The sequence below is a fragment of the Prionailurus viverrinus genome, chromosome D3 (genome assembly GCF_022837055.1).
Source record: "Prionailurus viverrinus isolate Anna chromosome D3, UM_Priviv_1.0, whole genome shotgun sequence".
In the NCBI taxonomy this organism is placed as follows: Eukaryota; Metazoa; Chordata; class Mammalia; order Carnivora; family Felidae; genus Prionailurus; species Prionailurus viverrinus.
This window is the reverse complement of record NC_062572.1, coordinates 24,739,699-24,757,859: the sequence shown is the minus strand read 5'-3', so window position 1 is coordinate 24,757,859 and position 18,161 is coordinate 24,739,699. Positions and strand designations below refer to the sequence as shown.

Here is an 18,161-nt window from a genome sequence, read left to right as displayed (position 1 = left end):
GCACCTACTGCCTTGTCTGGTGCATAATAGGTGCTTTGCTCACTTTTCCCTCTTGGAGTCTGATGCTTTGGGCCAGTACTGTCCTGAGACCAGGCAATAAAGGCCCTGCTTCTGAAGCTTCTGGCCACTGGGTGAAGAGTCCAAAGGAAGCCCCCTTCTATAAACCATTCCCGGGATCCCAAATTCCCCCAAGATGAGCCAGTGCTGGCTTCCGGCACCTGGCAGACCTCTTGTCCAGGACCATCCTCCTGGGAGCCGACTCCCCTGGGATCCTACCCCTCTTCCCAAGGAGGATAGACAGACCTTAGCCTCGAGGCTGGGGTGTTTATGCCCATGTGTACAAGTCCTCTTGAAATGCAAGGTGGGTCAGGAGTTGGCTTTCTCCACAATGACATGTTCTGATGAGGAACTCCAGGGAGTTAGAGAAATCTCAGTTGAACGTGACGTTTCGGGTCTTTATGAAGGTGTACATAAAGATAGAAGGGTAGCATATATTTTATTTCGTGGTTTGTTGGATCTTGTCCCAACTCCCTCCAATGTTAGGAGCAAGCCTGCCTCAGGCATGCAAACATTCTTTCATTCAGGTTCTCTTCCTCTTAGTACAAATAAGAAAATCATATAATCAGAGTAATCTTGTTTTTTCAAACAGCGTACCACCTAATGCAGGAATTCGCTAACACTTTTCCTTTGCCCCATCGTTAAGTATTGCCCATGTGCTGTTTAGATAGCTTCTGGACCTCCACCAGTCCAACTGAATCCGAAGAGGGGCCCCAGAATGTGCATTTTTGACAGCCATCCCAGGGGCTTCCTGCAGTTTGGAGCTCAGTGGCTCTCAGCCCTACCTGAATTTTAAAACTAACTAGGAAACTTTTAGAAAAATATTGCTGCCGGGGCTCCATTCCACAGAGATGAAATCATCATCTCTAGGGGCAGGGTATTTTTTAAATCTTCCCCAATTGCCTCCTCAGTGGGCCAAGGTTGAGAACCAAGTCTGCCCTGCTTGATGGCTGCAGTAGCCAGGAGCCCAGCCCTCAGCCCTCAAAGATTCTGCCCTCCACCTCTCAAGACAGAAGGGAGGCTGTGGGGTCTTCAGACTTTGTAGGCACTGTTGTTCCTTGTTAAGCCCAAATATGCCACCCAATTAACTTGCCAATGATTATTAAACAAGTGTTACCTGTCATATGCAGAAAAGGGAGTGGTCCTGTTTAAATTTTCTAGTTGTTGACTTTGTAAGATTTGGCCCTGAAGTGGGACTTCTGGAAACTCAACCCAAGATAGCAGCTAACAAGTTCTTCCAAAAGTTTCTCTGCCAGGCATAGACATCCCATCAAACAACCCGACTGCAGACATTTTTCCATAACATCCCTTCACCCAGCAGTGGCCATGGAAAGGAGGGTGTGGACAGGCTTCCTGGGTTGGGGTGCTCCTTGTCAGGTGTGAAAACAAAGAGAATCATTGTGTTTCTTGGAACTGGTGTAAAATGTCTCTGTTTAAGATTAAGATCTGGGGAAATGCATTTTCCGTTTGAACCCAGCATTTTCTGATTGTGAAGAGGGTACCAACCTGTGCAATGGCGCCGTGACATGGCCACGGACTCCAGCCTTTTCTGATGATTCCTTTAATTAGGAGAAATTAAGTGGGACTGCTACATATTTGGGGAATAAATAATACTATTTAAACGGAGGCAGCCTTAACCACTAACTTAACCGCTGAATTCTCGCTGCTACATACCTCCTAAATAGATCAGCATAATCTTAACTAGGACTTAAAATGCATCCTCCTGGTTCTGGAGCTCAGAACCAGCAGCCCGCAGGAGCCTTTGGAGGCTTAATGACTTTAATTAAGGCGAGAAATACCTTCTCCCGATGGGGAGGGGCGCGGTCAGCCCGGTAGGGTCGGCGAAGGGCAGATGGGAGCCCGCCCCCAAAGGCCGGCCCTACTGAGTGGGGAGAAGGACTGGGGGGCGTGGGGAAGCGGAGGGGGAGGGACTCTGAAGGAGGGCGTGGAGTAGCAGGGCCAGGGGTTGAAGCTGGAGGGTGGAAGGGAAGGGGGGACCCTGGGGGGAGGCCGCCGGGGCCTCCGAGTTCTGAGCTGTGTTTGTGGCTTCGGCACTTTGATCTCCTGCCAGCGAAACCTGGAAGGTCAGGCCGGGCTGCAGCCAAGCCCTGGAGCGAGGAGTCGGGTGGAGCGGGCAGAGCAGCGCCACCCACCCTCACCACCACCCCCACCCACCTCCTCTCCCACTCCCGGAAAGTGAGCTTGCCTGGCTGCCCGGGCGGCCCCGCCCCGCCCCTCTTTACCCCTCTGGGGCCGTTTTGTGTGTTGATCTCCTTTAGGCGGTGGATTAGGAGCTCCAAATCATGAAAGTGAATAAGCCACTCTCCCTGCAAGTTTGGCTTGGTAAAATCATTTATGCTGCATATGCTTTAAAGAAAGCAGGTTATTTTTTAAAGCTAGGTGCACCCCTTCCTCTCTGGGCTGTCCCAGAGCAGCAGGTGGTTCGTCTGGTGGTTCCTGTGTGTTAGGGTCCTCTCCCTCCACACTTCTGACACCCGCCCCCTTCTTGGCGCCAGCATTTTCTCACCGGTTACCCATGTGCTCTGGTGTGTGACCTCATTTCCTATGGAACGAAAGGTTTCTGTAGGAAAACAGGGCGCTGGGTGAGACGGGCCTTGCAAGCCCCCTTGCCTGGCAAGAGTATCTATCCCCTGTCAGAGCAGTGACTCATGCTTCAGGGAACAGCAGCTGACCAGAATGATCAAGAGCCTGGTGCCTGGGTGGTCACTGCCAAGCGAAGAACACGGGGGAGGAGGAAAGGAAAAAGTGAGGAGGGAGGGTTTAAAAACCACTCAGTGGCCTCCGGAGGGTGGGGCATAAAAGGACCCAAGGAGCGGTGGCTGTTTGGACTACGGTAGGACCAGCAGGGAGAGACCGGTGGGTGTCAGGCGTGGTTGGTCTCCATCCGTGTTCACAGCCCCTGTTCCTCTCCGACCACGGAGCAGGCCCTGCGGCAGTGGCCCCATACCCAGGACTTGTTCCTGGCACCCTGCATTCCTGGCAATGATCTGCCCCAGGCTCAAGCCTTAGGCGGGTGTGCCTCTCAAGCCTGTGCTTTGGTCTCATTGCCCCCAAAAGAGGCTGTCACTGAGTGGGGGAGTTTGGAGTCTGCCACCGGTTCCCCCGGAAAGCCAAGCTTCCGGTCTTCGCACCAGGTGGGGAAGGCAGACTGGTATCTGCTCACTTTCCCAAGACAGGCCCCTATTGGTACAGGCCATCTGTCTCCACCTGTTTCAGGATGTTCCATAGGTTTCACCAGTCTTTGAGGCTGAATAAAAGCCAGCGTCCCTGAGTGATGATGGGAGGATGCTGTAAAACTCTGTATCTCCTGCCATCTCTTCCTGTGGGTTTGCCCAAGGGTAGTCATTTGGTGAGCGTTTTCCCTTGGTCAGAGTTTTAAAGGACCTTGCCTTCCTCCAGAGAGTGGAAGGAACAAACATTGCAGGGGCACGGGCTTGTTTTCTAAGAGGTTTGACATCAGAGATGTGCTCACACAGGGGCCTGGGGCCTGATAAAGATCCACATTGAGGCAGCGTCACTTGTAGTGGCTGAGATCGCGGTTGCCCAGAGACAACTATGGCTGCATTAGCACTAACCACCAGTAAGAGGCCCATCAGCAAATGCCGCAGCAGGGGATGTGCACGCAGTTAATAAACCAAATCCTGAAAGTCTCAAATGCGCAGAATCTTGAGTTCCAAGGAGATGTGGTAGAGAGCAGACCTTTCTCAATCTGAGTCAAAGGAAACCGGAGATGAGGTGACCAGCAGCGAGCTACGGTCTGTGCTTGAAGTAGCAGCGACCTAGGTGTTTGATGCTAACCCTGAGGGCAAAAACTGATCTTTCTGGGTTAATCAACAAACATTTTTTGGCCATTTACCCTGTGCCAGGCCCTTTGCTGGGTTCTGGGAATTCAGCAGGAAAGAAGTCTGACACATTGGCCGCCCTCTAGTGAGGAGGCACTTTGAGTAAACAATTGCAGTGTGATGTCATAAGAGCTGCAACAGTGGGACACAATCAGGCCATAGGCAGTAACAGGGTAAAGGGAATAACACCTAAGTCGACCAAGAATTAGAAGAGGTAAAGGCTAGCTGGTGTTGGGGAGGTAGAGCGTTCCTCAGCATGGAGAACACAGGCCATCAGAGAACTAGTGAGAACTCGGCCTAGTTAGACTCAGGGTTGGAGTGTGGAGTTTACCATAAGCAGCGGAGCGGTCCTGGTTTTCCCTAAGAGTAACACAGTTATCCGAGGAGAGTGGTCCAGGTCAGAGCTGTGATTTAGAAGAGTCCCTTTACTGCTGGGTAGAGACTACACTGGGGGGGGGGGGGGGGGGGGAGGGCCAGGTGGAATGGGCTAGACGCCCCCCAAGGGAGAATGTTGTTGTGACTCACATGAGAAGTCTGGTGTCCTGGACAGGGTGGCATCAGTGGGGATGGAAAAGCAATGGATGGATTTGGAAGATGGAATCAGCAAAACTTGGTAAGCAGTTGAGTGTAGGGGTGAGGGCAAAGGTTTAACTTGGCCCCTAGGTGAGCCTAGTAGGAAAGTAAGGATTGCATGAAGGGTAGGCCTGTGGCAAGACGCCATGCACCCATATCAGCCTGAGCAAGAAATGACCCACGGATGCCCAGGACCGTGTGCTCCACTTTGCGAATAGCCATAGATGGAACTTGGGGACCCAAACTGAAGGAGAATGCTGATGCCAAATCATAGGAACCAAGCCCTGGTGCCATTTTGGATTCTCTGCAATAATGGTTTCTGCCACTTTAGGTCACACTGCTCTCTATAAGTGTATCAGAGGAGACCCACAAGTGAACATTCTCTTGGGTAAAAAGAGATCTCCACACCTTCACCCTGCTCCTTGCCAAGCAAGAGCTCTTCTCCCAGGGCAACAGCCAGTGCATAATGACAGACACTTCTAGAAGGTCTTGGCTTGTATCTTTCTTGAGGTGTCTGGCACAGAGTTGGACCTCTTAAGTAGTTGCCAAGTTGAACTATGGAACTGAATGTTTTCATACTAATAGCCATCTCATTTAAATTGCGGTGTATAAACTTTCTAATTGTTTTCCAGCTCAAAATGTAGATCCCTGCCATATCCCCCAGCCTCCTACCTGTACCTTAGAGCAAGGGAATGAATAATAAGGGGTGATATTCCACTCTCGTTGGCATACCATGCACCATGGAGCAGTGGGTTCCATTTTTTTTATGTTTATTTATTTTTGAGAGAGAGAGTGAGCACTGGCTGGAGAGGGGCAGAGAAAGAGGAAGATACAGATTGCAAAGCAGGATCCAGGATTTGAGCTGTCAGCACAGAGCCCAACATGGGGCTTGAACTCGCAAGCCATGAGATCATGACCTGAGCTGAAGTCAGATACTTAGCCGACTGAGCCACCCAGGCACCCTGAGCAGTGGGTTCCAAAACGTCTCACATAGAAGGGAGGGAATGTTGACAGAAGTTGCTGCAAAAGGATTCTGTATCCAAAAAACTGGGGAATTCCTGGACCTCTATCATACTAACGTGCCCTGTGGATATCAGGGGTCACTCTAGAAAGCACAGCATTTCTCAAAGGACCCTGACCAAGAAAATCTCATCCTGTGATATGTACTTTGGGAAAAGCTACAATAGAGACATGGGATAACTGATCCCATGTCCATAATTTCTTACTCATTTGTCCTTGGAATGAAACACTCAGACTATTCCTTTATTACTCGGCTGGCCTCTGTCTGTACCTGCATTGCTTGCAGAATGCACACTCCTTAAGGACGGGGGTCTGCCACACGCCGCTTACTATTGTATGTATGTCCAGGGCTGAGCACGCAGAGTAACTGGTTAATTGCTACTGTTAAAAAATAAATGAATAAATGGCACTGCAAATAGAATTAAACTCTGTTCCTGCCTACCATGTTAATTTGTTGAGTGTGGACCATGCCCAGGGCAATCTGCTTTGTTAGGCTTTTTCCAGGACACACAGACTGGTCAAGTAAGGTCTACCTCCTGGCTCCTTTAGACCCTGAGGGCGGGTTAGCCCAGCACCCAGGCCAGGCATTTACATGTAAGATCTGTGCGCTTTGGAGAGGCAGGACCACTTGTAGCTATTTATTTATTTATTTATTTATTTATTTATTTATTTATTTAATGTTTATTTATTTTAGAGAGAGTGTGTGAGCAGGGCAGAAGAAGGGCAGAGAGAGAGGGAGACACAGAACTTGAAGTGGGCTCTAAGGGTCCAGGCTCTGCACTGTCAGCACAGAGCCCCAACGCGGGGCTCAAACTCACGAACTGTGAGATCATGACCTGAGCTGAAGTTGGATGCTTAACCGACTGAGCCACCGAGGCACCCCTAGCTATTTATTTAAAGCCAGATACCAGCAGAACCATGAGTATGAGAATGTATATATGGCACTGTTTATAATAGAGAAAATATAGAAATCCTGTAACAGGAGACCATCTTAAGCTCTGCTACGACCATATAATGGAATAATATATGTACCTGGTAAGGAGGATGAACAGTTTTTTATATCGATGCATGTAATATTGTTGAACAAATTGTTGAGTTAAGGGGGGCGAGTACAGAACATTATATACAGTTTATTTATTTATTTATTTTTAAAAATTTTTTTTTAACGTTTATTTATTTTTGAGACAGAGAGAGACAGAGCATGAACGGGAGAGGGGCAGAGAGAGAGGGAGACACAGAATCGGAAACAGGCTCCAGGCTCTGAGCCATCAGTCCAGAGCCCGACGCGGGGCTCGAACTCACGGACCGCGAGATCGTGACCTGGCTGAAGTCGGACGCTTAACCGACTGCGCCACCCAGGCGCCCCATATACAGTTTATTTTTAAGTGTTTTTTAAGTGTATTTTAATATGTGAGTATATATGTGCATTTTATTCCTGCTAATATATGGGGTTTTTTAAAAAAGAAAACATGGGCAATAAGGGTGAGTTATTTTTTGCTTTCAATTTCAATATTTACATTAAGCACATTTTACTTTTATAAATAGCAAAACCCCTAAAGATAGTCCTATTTGAGGGGAAAATCCATCATATAAGTAGTAAGCAGCAGAAAAAAAAATCCTTAGAGATATTAGGGCCCAGAGAGGGATAAGAGCTGCTTTAGGCTACAGAGAAGCATTTGTCTATCTTATGGGAGGGGTGGCACATGAACTTGACCTTGAAGAATAAGTAGATATAATCAACACATGATAGTTTACACTGGAGTATCTTTCTGCATATGCAGTATCAGGCAGATTACTCTCAAACTGACTTCCTTCCCCTAGCCAGCTCACCACAGGTCACTTTACCCAAAAGTTGAATGTGTTGATGAATTTGTCTTGTATTATCTGTGCCATCCTTAAGAACTGAGTGGGTTTATAAGGAGGGGCATTAAAAGCCTGTATAGATTGTATTACAACTCTTAAAATAATCTTCATACTCTTTGGCCCTGGGTCTCCCTTCCTAAAGAAATTGGAAATTAAGCCACAATTTATTCAGTATAGCATTAGTTATCATAATAAAAAATCAAAAGAGCCCAAATATCAAAAATACATGAGTAAGTAGAGTATGTGAAGGTCTATTTCACAGCTTTCAAGATGTCTACAGAGAATTTTTGATGACTTGTTTGGAGGTTATGATAGGTGTAAAAGAAAAGACAAAGTGAAAAAAAAAAAAAAGAATTGTATTCAGTAGGGACAAAAAAAGTCTGCAGAGGTTCCTAGAAGAGGTTGAAGACAGAGGTCTTCATATCAGCACTAATGATCCAACTTCCTTGGTTATCCTGTGGTCAGGAGTTTGGGACAAAGGAGATTTTTCATCATCTTTTGGGTTATCTCCAATTAAGATGATACTCTGTCAAAGATTTCCTCTAATAAGTATTAGACACTGGGACCAACACATTGAGTGCTAGACAAACAGATAAACAACTGTGAAAAATGGAGTCTGCCCAGGGGCTGCTGGGAGTAACCAAGTCTGGGTGTAACTGCACACACTGGGGAGAGTGCCAGATCCATTCCTGATTGGAATTCCTGAATTTAATTGAAACTAAAGTAGACTGGAGGCTTTGAGTTCTCCTACCCACAAGGTGGTAGCGGGACCGGTACCGTTCTCATCAGAATGCCTCATTCCCATCTGGAAATTCAAAAGTCAAACGTGTTGATAGAAGCACTTTCCTTAGGGGAAAACCATATCCACGTTCAGGAGACAGCAGCCAAAGAGTATGGTCCCAGGCAGGCTTGCTCTCATTCAGAACAAACGTTTATTGAATAACCATAGGAGTCTTGCATTGCTGTAAGTGTTAACCACAGTAGGACCTTGTCTTCCGGGGCTTGAAACTTTGTACTTGGCAAAATATAAGTGTGCAGATGTTTGCACGTCTGATACTTGTCTCAGTGGCTGTGGACATTGTCGAGCCTTGGGTCTTGCAAGCCCTGGAAAGGTAAACAAAGGACCATGACAACCTTATGTTCCACATTCTACCGCTGGGCTTCCAGTCACCTGCTCACTGGTGTTGACCTGTCCACATTGGTCAGGTCTTGCCCGATTGAGGCAGCAGAGGTGATGAAGGATGTTAAAGTAACTGTGTGGGAGGGGCAGAGGGAGGGCAAGCAAAGGGCCATAAAGGCAGGGAGGAACTTTGGTTGCTTTGGGGAGGCCTTCCCACCTGTTTTCTGCTGTTCACACCCTTCTCATGCTCTTCCATCCACACCAGTCTGTGCACAGTTCAAGGGTAACTGCCCTCCCCAACTGTAGCCCAATTTACCTGTGACCTTTATCTAGCAACATCCACCAGGCTTCGTTTTTCCACCCTTTCTTTGGAACAGCCTTATCTCAAGAGTTTTGTGACTTTATAGAGATAGGGTTTCTAGTGATCACAAGACCGCTAACTCCTAATTATGTAATCTCCCAATCTATGCGTTAGATTTGTTTTGAAGCAGTATTCTGGCCCAAGCTTGATTTGGTGAAACGTTGAAATGATCTAAGATGTGAAGACTGGTTCAGGAAGACGCCTCGTCTATTTTTAAACTGAAAATGTGGGGCGAGGGGGAAAGTGTCACCAAGTAGTGTTGTGTTTTTTAATTTGCTTTGGGAATAGTATGATAAATGTGTCATTTTCTAAATCTGGATTATTCATGGCCTATTTTAAATCCCGAGCTGCCTCCTAACAGGCCAGTTCTCAATAGGATCCTGGGTTGACTCCCCTCCTGTCTAGTCCTGCCATGGACAGGAAATGCAACCTTATTTAAATAGCAGCTTCCATTAATTTTTAAAGTAAGTCAGCTGTGAGAATTATCATTTTCTCCAACGAAATATTTGTACTTGAATCCTGTGCATTAGCTTGGTTGTGTCTGAGTCAGTGAAATGGATCTGTTAACATGGGGTTTAAGCACCTTATCGTTGACCTGCTGTTTTTACTATAGAAACCAGGAGACCTTTCAACCCCCCTAGATTTTGTTGAAAATGCCTTTTTAAAAAGTGCCTGTCCCAAATGGGTCATACGTGCCTCACCTCCAGATCCTTGAGGTTTCCACGTTCCTGTGGAGCAGGGAAGCCCAGAAACGTGAGCAGCCACGTGGCTGGGGCTCTGCGCTACCCCGCGTCCCACAGCCTTTCATCCGCTGCCATCAGACTCTGCAGGTGCGCCAGCATCAAAGCGGGAGGTGCTGGGCGCTCCTGATCAGGACAGAGCTGAATGCACGTTTCCCTCAGGTGCTGGTTGATGTGCTTGATGGCGAATGAAAGCCAAATAAAGGAACAAGCTCCTGTTGATTACCTTGTTTTCCATGCTGTTCCCCTGGGTCCTTGCACGTCGAGGGAAGATATTGTGAAGATGAGGGTATCACCTGAGTAGAAGACACAGCGCCTACTTCGTCATTCTGGGGCCCACAAACTGTTGGCCACAGGCAAGGGAGAGTCAGTGCCCCTAAAGAGCCTTTTGAAGGAAAGTGACCACCTGGCCACAAACTTTCTCACTGTGCCATCATGTCCTCTCTCTCTGGAGGCAGGTGGTAGGGCCACTGTAGCTCTTTCTTCATTGCTCTGGACAGTCCCCTGCCTCTCAGTTGAGTGGCCAAGATTGGGAACCGGAAGGGACCCTAGTCATAATAACATAGGCTTCCTCCTCTTACAGGTGGGGAAACTGAGACTGGGACTGAGAGAGATTCAGTGACTTGCCCACCATTGGCAGCTTGTCGGTGGCAGAGCCAGGAGTAGCTCCCAAGAGCCACTACCGACTACAGCTTGCTGGTGAGGCAATAGGGGTGGGATGGACAGGAGGTAGAGGGGACTTGAACTACATGGAGTCTCAGTTCAACAAGGAAGAGTCCCCAGGGAAAGAAAGACAGCTTCCGCAGCACAGCAGCCAGGGTGCCCGGGCTTGTTAAATTGCGGGGGACTTTGCAGGATCCGTGAGGATTTCACAGTCCCGCTTCTCTGGTACACGGTGCGGGGGGGGGGGGGGGGGGGGGGGGTGGCGGGGAATTGTCTTAAAAGCTGTGGGATAAGACTGCCCTCTAGTGGGCTTGTGAAGCCATTGGTCCAGCCACGTGCTCGGCCGGCTCTGGGAGGTTCAGTGCTGCCTTCTCACGCTGCATCCGGGTAGTGATTATTCCCTAAACAGGGATTCCTTCCAGTCAAATTGTATTCTTTCTCAAGCACTCTGGCTCGTAGAGACTTTCTTGATCTCTGAACAGTAGCCATTATTTGTGCCTCTTATAGGAGTCTTGGGGTTTTATTTTGATTTTTGTTTGTTTTCCCCCCACATTAGAGGTATCTTCTCTAACAAGATCCAGGAACCGAAAAGCAAGGGTTACGTCTTATGTCTTGTTCTTCCACAGCTTCTACTCTGTTATCCACTTAGCCAGACATAAAGTCAGAAGGTTCATTGGGCTAAAAAAGAATCCTTTCCCTCAAAAAAGAATCCCACCCACCAGGGTCTCCTGGGTGGCTCAGTCGGTTAAGCATCTGACCCTTGGTTTCTGCTCAGGTCATGATCTCATGGTTCATGAGTTTGATCCCCACACCAGGCTCTGCGCTGACAGCTTGGAACCTGCTTGAGAGTTTTCTCTCCCGCTCTCTCCTCTCTCTGACCCTTCCCAGCCTGCTCTCTCTGTCTCTCTCAAAATAATAATAATAATAACAATAATAATTATAAAAAAAAGAATTCCACCACTTCACATTTGTTCCTAAAACATTCTCATCTCATCTCTCTCTGATCCTTAGTTCCCCAAGTGGTTGAATCATCTGAATCCCTCAGAAAACTTCCAGAACTCCGTTTCCTGGGCCTTACTCCAGCCCTGCTGAATCAGTCTCTGTGGTTCAAGCCAGGAAATCTGCTTTACAAACTTCCCAAGTGGTTTTTGATGTGCAGCCAGGTTTGGCAGCCAACTGCTCTAAATCCCCATTTACGATTTTTTCTCGGAGCTTTTCCCTCTGACAACATCTCCAGAGGTCTTCAGCTTATGTCAGTTATTAAGCTGACCATTTTGAGATCCCCTTGGAAATATTCCGTGTGCCAGTCTCACGGCAGCCCTGGGTGACGCAGAAACGATGCGGGACCACAAGACAAGGACCAGAGGCATTTACTTTGGTTGCCAGTGGCTCTGTGTTCATAGCAGAAGATCCTGAAACCAGTACCTTCATGCTGACGGGGCAGGTTGTTGATTTGTTTTTAATGTTTGGCTGGATAGGGAGACAAAGGTTAATTCAGTACCCGGGTAGTTATTTCCACCTATTCTAACTCTGGTTCTCCTAATGCAGCCATACAACGTAGGTGGCATTGTCCCCTCGTCCCCCCTTGTTTCTTTTACAGATGGGAAAGTTGAGGTTTCGGGAAGCTATTAGCAACTTGCCCAGAGTCACAGAAGTTGGTAACTGTCAGATTCCACGTTCGAACACAGGTCTGATTTCCCAGGCCAGCTCTGGAAAGGTCAGAGGAGCAAGAGTGCCAACCTGTTCTTTTTTCCCCTGCCAGGCCAAGCGGGCAGTGCAGCGGGGAGCCACTGCCGTCATCTTTGATGTATCAGAAAACCCAGAAGCTATTGACCAGGTAAACTCCTCGGGCCACGCAGCATTGCAGCCCCCACCCCGGAGAGGGCTTCAGTTAGCTCGGCGTGTCACGGGGCCATCACCCTCATCTCAGGGCTTTGCCCTTGCCCGCTGACACTAGAGACCCATGTCTAGACATCATTCAGACTCCAAGGCAAGGGTATTGAGAGGAGTGAAGAGCCAGGAGGTTGGTGGCTGTGGGGGGCATTTTCACAGACCCTTCTGGGCCTTCAGCCTGCCCACGCCATTCTGAAGCGAGCATCGTTCTCAGCCTCGCCCTTCCAGAAGCTCCAAGGCTGTCCCGCTTGAGGACTTTGGGGATTTTCAAACGGTGTCTGCTGTTCTTTCCCTTCAGCCTCACTCTCTCTCCTTCTTAAAGTAAGCACGCCCTTTAACCAGCATTGTCTTTCTGTCCACAGCTAAACCAGGGCTCAGAAGACCCACTCAAGAGGCCGGTGGTGTACGTGAAGGGTGCAGATGCCATCAAGCTGATGAACATCGTCAACAAGCAGAAAGTAGCTCGAGCAAGGATTCAGCACCGCCCACCTCGAGTGAGCCCGGCACCCTCTCTGCTGCTCCCTGTGCCTTTATTCCCTTTGGGCTCGTGTTCCAATCTTCTTTCTTGTCTAACATGCTGACACAGCCTAGGTCCTGCAGTTTAGATTAGGTATAAGTCCGCAGGCCAAGGAGAAATGTCAGCCCTCGCGTTCCTTTACAAAGGATGTGAAAAGACCTTCCGGAAGTAGATGATTTGTACTAAGGTGTTTCTGGTCTCTTCCACCCGGCACTCCCTCTTGGTAGCCTCCTGTCCTTCTTTCTCTTCCCTCCCGCCCCCCTCTGAAAGGCTGAGGAGGATTGAAGGAAGGAATCCCAGCACCCAGCTTCCCTTGTCCCCTTTCCTTCCATTTGACCCAGACTACAGAAAAAGGCCAAACTTCCTTCTTCCCGGAGGATAAATTGCATTGTTGAAAAAAACCCCTAACTTACTTTTTTTTTTTTTTAGTTTGTTTGTTTATTTATTTATTTATTTATTTATTTATTTATTTGGTGAGAGAGAAAAAGAGAATGCATGGGTGCATGGGGGAAGGGCAGGGAGAGAGGGAGAGTGAGAGGGAGAATCCCAAACAGGCTCCATGCTCAGTGTGGAACCCGACGCAGGGCTCGGTCTCACGACTTGAGATCATGACCTGAGCCGATGTCAAGAGTCAAGCGCTCAACTGACTGAGCCACCCAGGCACCCAGAAAACCCCTAACTTATATTTGAGTCTGGGACACCTAGCTTTCAAGTGGGATTGAAGTTCACCACTTGTAGGTGGTCGACGAATAGCATTTAGGCTTCACTTGAGTGTCAAAGGGCCACTGCTGGCCAGTAACCCTTCACTGGTATCTTTTGCCCAAACCTCAGACTGAAGATTCTAGCAACCTGGGACAGGTGCCTCATACAGGGTTTGTTTCCTTATCACAAATACTGGAATATTCACATATAGGAGGGTTCTTGTACATGCACAAACTGTCTAGATACCCCTGGCATTCAGTTAGTAAAACCCTACTCCTCTTAGCTAAATGCGTGTCCTGGGTGAGGTGGCTTCGAGGCTGGAAGAGGCACTGTGCCCTGAGGAAAAGATAAGAACTCAGGAGTCCCGGGAATTTGCAAAAGAAATGCTTTTGCCGGCTTCTTTTTAAAGGAGAAAAGAGCACTTGGGTAAATGTGACTCATTGTAGTGGAAGCTGATATTTGCGGAAGCAGCATACAATTTTCTGAGTTGTTGTAAACCATTAATTATATGGTTAGTAATCACTGTTCCCTCAAAACATGACACTCACTCCTTTGTCCCATAAATATGATATTCGTGTTTATTTGGCTGGGCCTCTCCTGCCGGTTACAGCGAACTTCGCGCTACTCCACAGGGAGCGAAGCTTTATGATGGGAGTTCTCTCGGCTGTGAGGAGGCCTGGCCGAGACTGCTGCAGGCCTCCCCCTAGCCACACCGTGGGGGACCGCCTGGGCCTGGCGATCACCCCGTGTGTGCAGCTTAGCCCGCACACACCCTGGGTGTCTCCTGCGAACGAGGGGAAATGCACCCGAGTCAGCCCCATCCTTATTCTGACCAGCGCTGACACGGGCCATGTGCCGATCCCCAGGCCGAAGAGACCCGCGTGACTCATCGTGTCTTGTGTTCTGTTCCAGCAACCCACCGAGTACTTCGACATGGGGATTTTCTTGGCGTTCTTCGTCGTGGTCTCCTTGGTCTGCCTCATCCTCCTTGTCAAAATCAAGCTGAAGCAGCGGCGCAGTCAGGTAATACGTCTGAGCAGCCGGCGAGCTCAGATCCCCGCCGCCCTGTCACTAGTGAAAACGAGGGTGGGGGCCTGAGCTGTGCAGCCGGTTCCCAGGGGCCTACGAGCCATAAAGATAGAGAAAAGCAAGAGCAAAGCTTATCACTCTATGTCTTCTCTGTTCCCAAAGGGCCAGAACTATAAAGGCCGAGCCTTGGGAACGCTTCCAGCTGGGAGTTGTCTCAAGAAACGTCTAAAGGTTAATGTGGAGCCCTGGAGCCTGCTCCTCAGCTGTTGTCTGGGGACCAGCAGTGTCCGCATCACCAGGGAGCTTGGTAGAAATGCAGACTCTCAGGCCACACCCCAGACCTGCTGAATCTGGATCTGCATCTTCCAAGCTCTCTCTAGATGATTCTCGATAAACAAAGTAGCCATCTTTGTGCCCCAGCTAGCACATCACTGTGCTCATAGGAAGGCAGGATTTAGGGGCAAAGTTTGATGGAGAGGGTAAACGAGAATCTAGACTGTCCCACGTGTACCGTGACATCTCAGGAGAGAGACGGTGGACATTGGCAGGCAATCTGTCAAGAGGATCACCGACTTCTCACAAAGTTGGGTGGCTAGAAGTGGGTGGGTTTGGCGACCACCCACGTGCATTGTCTCATTTGCCCTCAGAACTTTCTTTAGTGTAAAGAGGAGGAACCCTGGGTATAGAGCAGGTCAATAACTCAGGGTCTTGAAGAGTTGGCCAACCAATTGAAGTATATACCTCTGCTGATACTGCCACTTGGGTGAAGCCTGCGTTCAAGTCGTTGACCCTCAGGGGTCTGGAAAATCTGTGCCGCAGCAGTCTGAATTTTTAGTGCTTTCTCAAAAGCCTGTGCTGATCTGGTAATAAAGGACTAGCGTTATACCCGTCCCCATGTGTTAGATGCTATGGCCCTCGGGGCGACTACCACCGTAAATCCGTCCCGAACCCTAACACAGACCACATTCTGCTGCACAGAATTCCATGAACAGGCTGGCCGTACAGGCTCTGGAGAAGATGGAAACCAGAAAGTTCAACTCCAAGAGCAAGGGGCGCCGGGAGGGCAGCTGTGGGGCCCTGGACACGCTCAGCAGCAGCTCCACGTCCGACTGCGCCATCTGCCTGGAGAAGTACATCGACGGAGAGGTAATGGCAGAGGCAGGGCCCGTCCTGGGTAGGGATGGGGTGGACAGGTCAGTAGAGGTGCACAGGACCTGAAAGGACAGAGCCCCGTGTTCTTTTCCCACAGCCTTGTAGGGGCAGAAGGGTTTAAACGCCTAGGTCTCGAGGAGGTGGCCCGAGACAGTCTAACCGCTCTTCACCCCTGGAGGAGGGTGGTCACAACGCAGACACTCTCTTGCTAGAGGGCCCAGCTTCCACCCACGTGATTTCAGAAGTTGATCAGAAATATATGCGAGGCCAGACAATGTCTGGTGTTAAGAACATTTACACGTATTGACATAATTTTATTTTTTAATTTTTTTCCTATTTTTTTTTTTTTTTTGAGAGAGAGTGAGCGCACAAGAGCAGGGAAGAGGCAGAGAGAGAGAGGGAGAGAGAGAATCCCAAGCGGGCTCTGCACTGCCAGCATGGAGCCCAACACGAGGCTCCATCTCAAACTGCGAGATCATGACCTGAGCTGAAATCAAGAGTCAGTTAACTGCCTGAGCCCCCCAGGCGCCCCCTACATGTACTGACTTAATTTTAGAATTGCTCTTCTGGAAACTGAGGCATGGCTTAAAGCAAACCTCTCCTGCAAAGCCCCGTGGAACACTGGGTGTTTTTACTCAGGAGACAAGAGATGTGATGGCTACCTTTTTTCTTCTAGCTTTTTATCCTGAAAATGTCAGACTTTCAGGAAAGCTGCAGGAGTCCTTCAGTGAATGGTACATCATTCACCTGGAATAACCCTTTGTTAACACTGTGCCGTGTTTGCCTAATCTCTCTCCAGACAGAGACACACAAACACACACATTTGGGGAAGCAAACCACTTCAGAGTCGGTTGCAGACATTTGATGCCCCTTTAATGAAAGCGTTCTGCTCCCAGATAGGCTATTGGATGAAAAAAAGGAGTTTTTGCAGAGGCCTTGAGATTAAGAGGGCCTTGAATGGTCTTTAGGTGCAGACTGCCTGCGTTCTAATCCTGACCCAGAGCAGGTTCTAGCTTTGTGATCTCAAGCAAGTGACTTCATTCTCTGTGCTGTGCTCGAGACATGAGCCTGAGACGGTGATCACAAAGGTTACATGAGAAAATGCAGGTAGAACTCTTGCCAAGGTCAGGCACAACATTAGGTATTAGCTTGAATATTATTGTGTTGGGCCGGTCAGGGAATGGAAAAACAAAGTCACATTAGCAAATTTGGAGGGTGCTTTGGCTCAGGAATTCCAGAGGTGGTTCTGCCTCAGAAAACCTCATCACCTCCTCTCCACATAGGCTGCTTTGTTAGAAACCATGTACCCTCGGGTGAGTATCCAGGGTCCAGCAAAGGAGAGGACAGGAGAGCATTGCCCTTGGTGGCTCCTCCTGTCAATTACAAGTCCTGGGCATCTTCCTTTCTACTCATACCCAGTTGGAGCACCCGGAGGGAGCCACCATCCCAGAGATGCAAAGGTCTTGGTGGGGGGTAGGGGGGAGGTGGGTAACCTAGCCCTCTCTCCAGACCCCAGGCTGCAGAAGCTCTTGGCTTTGGTCTCCCCTTTTGGGCGGCACGAACATGAGTGCCTTCCTCAGGCAACGAGAAAGCTGCCTGCTTCTGTGTGCTTCCTTCCTTAACAGTGAGGACCGTGGTTGGGGCTTCTCCCTAGAACACAGACATGGGTGCTGACTACAGGGAAATGAGTCTACCTGTAGCTAGAGATGGGGGGATGGGTGAGGAAGAAGCCTCTGGCACTGGCACAGTGAACAGGGCTCCCTGGCCTATGCTGGACTTCTCAGGAAGAAGCATTTAGCCCTCCACCTGTGCCCTGCCTTCAGGCCGTGTGTCCTCTCTCCCTCCCCAGGAGCTGCGGGTTATCCCCTGTACTCACCGCTTTCACCGGAAGTGCGTGGACCCGTGGCTGCTGCAGCACCACACCTGCCCCCACTGTCGGCATAACATCATAGGTAATTGTCACCTGCCTCCACTGTTGCTGAAGAGTCACTGTCCCTACCAAGTGCCTAGCAAGAGTGTGACACATGCTGCAGACTGGTGAGCGAGCACTGCCTTCTGGACCTGGAAGTGTGGGGACCTTGGGTTTCAGAGTTCACCAGCCCTCCAAACCCTTAGGAGAGCCTGCCATGAAGAATTGCCCCGAGTTCCCGTTTTGGCCTCTTCACGTGAACCAGCCTCCTGACCTTGAGCAAGGCATCTGGCCTCTCCAGGCCTTAGGCCCACAATGTCTTTAGCAGAAATGACAGTGATGATGCTCCCATGGCCAGAACTGGGGGGTTGTTCCCGGGCCACAGGAGATGAATGTGAGATGGCAGGGTCACAGTGTTGCTCCTGCATCACTGTGGTATCGGATGAGGGGCACGGAATGCCGGGTGGACTCCAGGGAGCTGTTTCTCCAAGAGAGAAAGTGCCTTTCATCTTGGTACCTTTGCTGCTGTCTGCAAACCCCCACGGTGTCTTTGTTAGGCAGGACCGAGGGGAGGCGGGAGGTAGGCCCTTACCGGTGAGACCACCCTTCAAACAGAGAAGTGGGCTGGCCCCAGCCAGCGTGGCTGGGTTTGCTGATGGCCCAGAAGGGGGCATTGGCATGAGAGGGGGCGCATTGGCA

The 18,161-nt window shown here is 49.4% G+C and overlaps 1 protein-coding gene across 4 annotated transcripts in view; it reads left to right on the top strand.

Annotated features, from left to right (window-relative positions):
- The window catches only part of ZNRF3 (zinc and ring finger 3), a 158,694-nt gene that overhangs the window by 133,783 nt on the left and 6,750 nt on the right, over positions 1-18,161 (top strand). For 2 of the 4 annotated variants that reach the window (XM_047828369.1, XM_047828370.1), the window contains 5 exons: positions 12,023-12,097; positions 12,516-12,647; positions 14,285-14,395; positions 15,380-15,547; positions 17,403-17,505. In XM_047828369.1, the coding sequence (XP_047684325.1) occupies positions 12,023-12,097; positions 12,516-12,647; positions 14,285-14,395; positions 15,380-15,547; positions 17,403-17,505 (589 nt within the window). Of the gene's footprint in view, positions 1-4,147; positions 4,318-4,470; positions 4,534-11,287; positions 11,705-12,022; positions 12,098-12,515; positions 12,648-14,284; positions 14,396-15,379; positions 15,548-17,402; positions 17,506-18,161 lie in introns of those variants that run through there. The other 2 variants (XM_047828371.1, XM_047828372.1) reach the window with 2 other exon arrangements.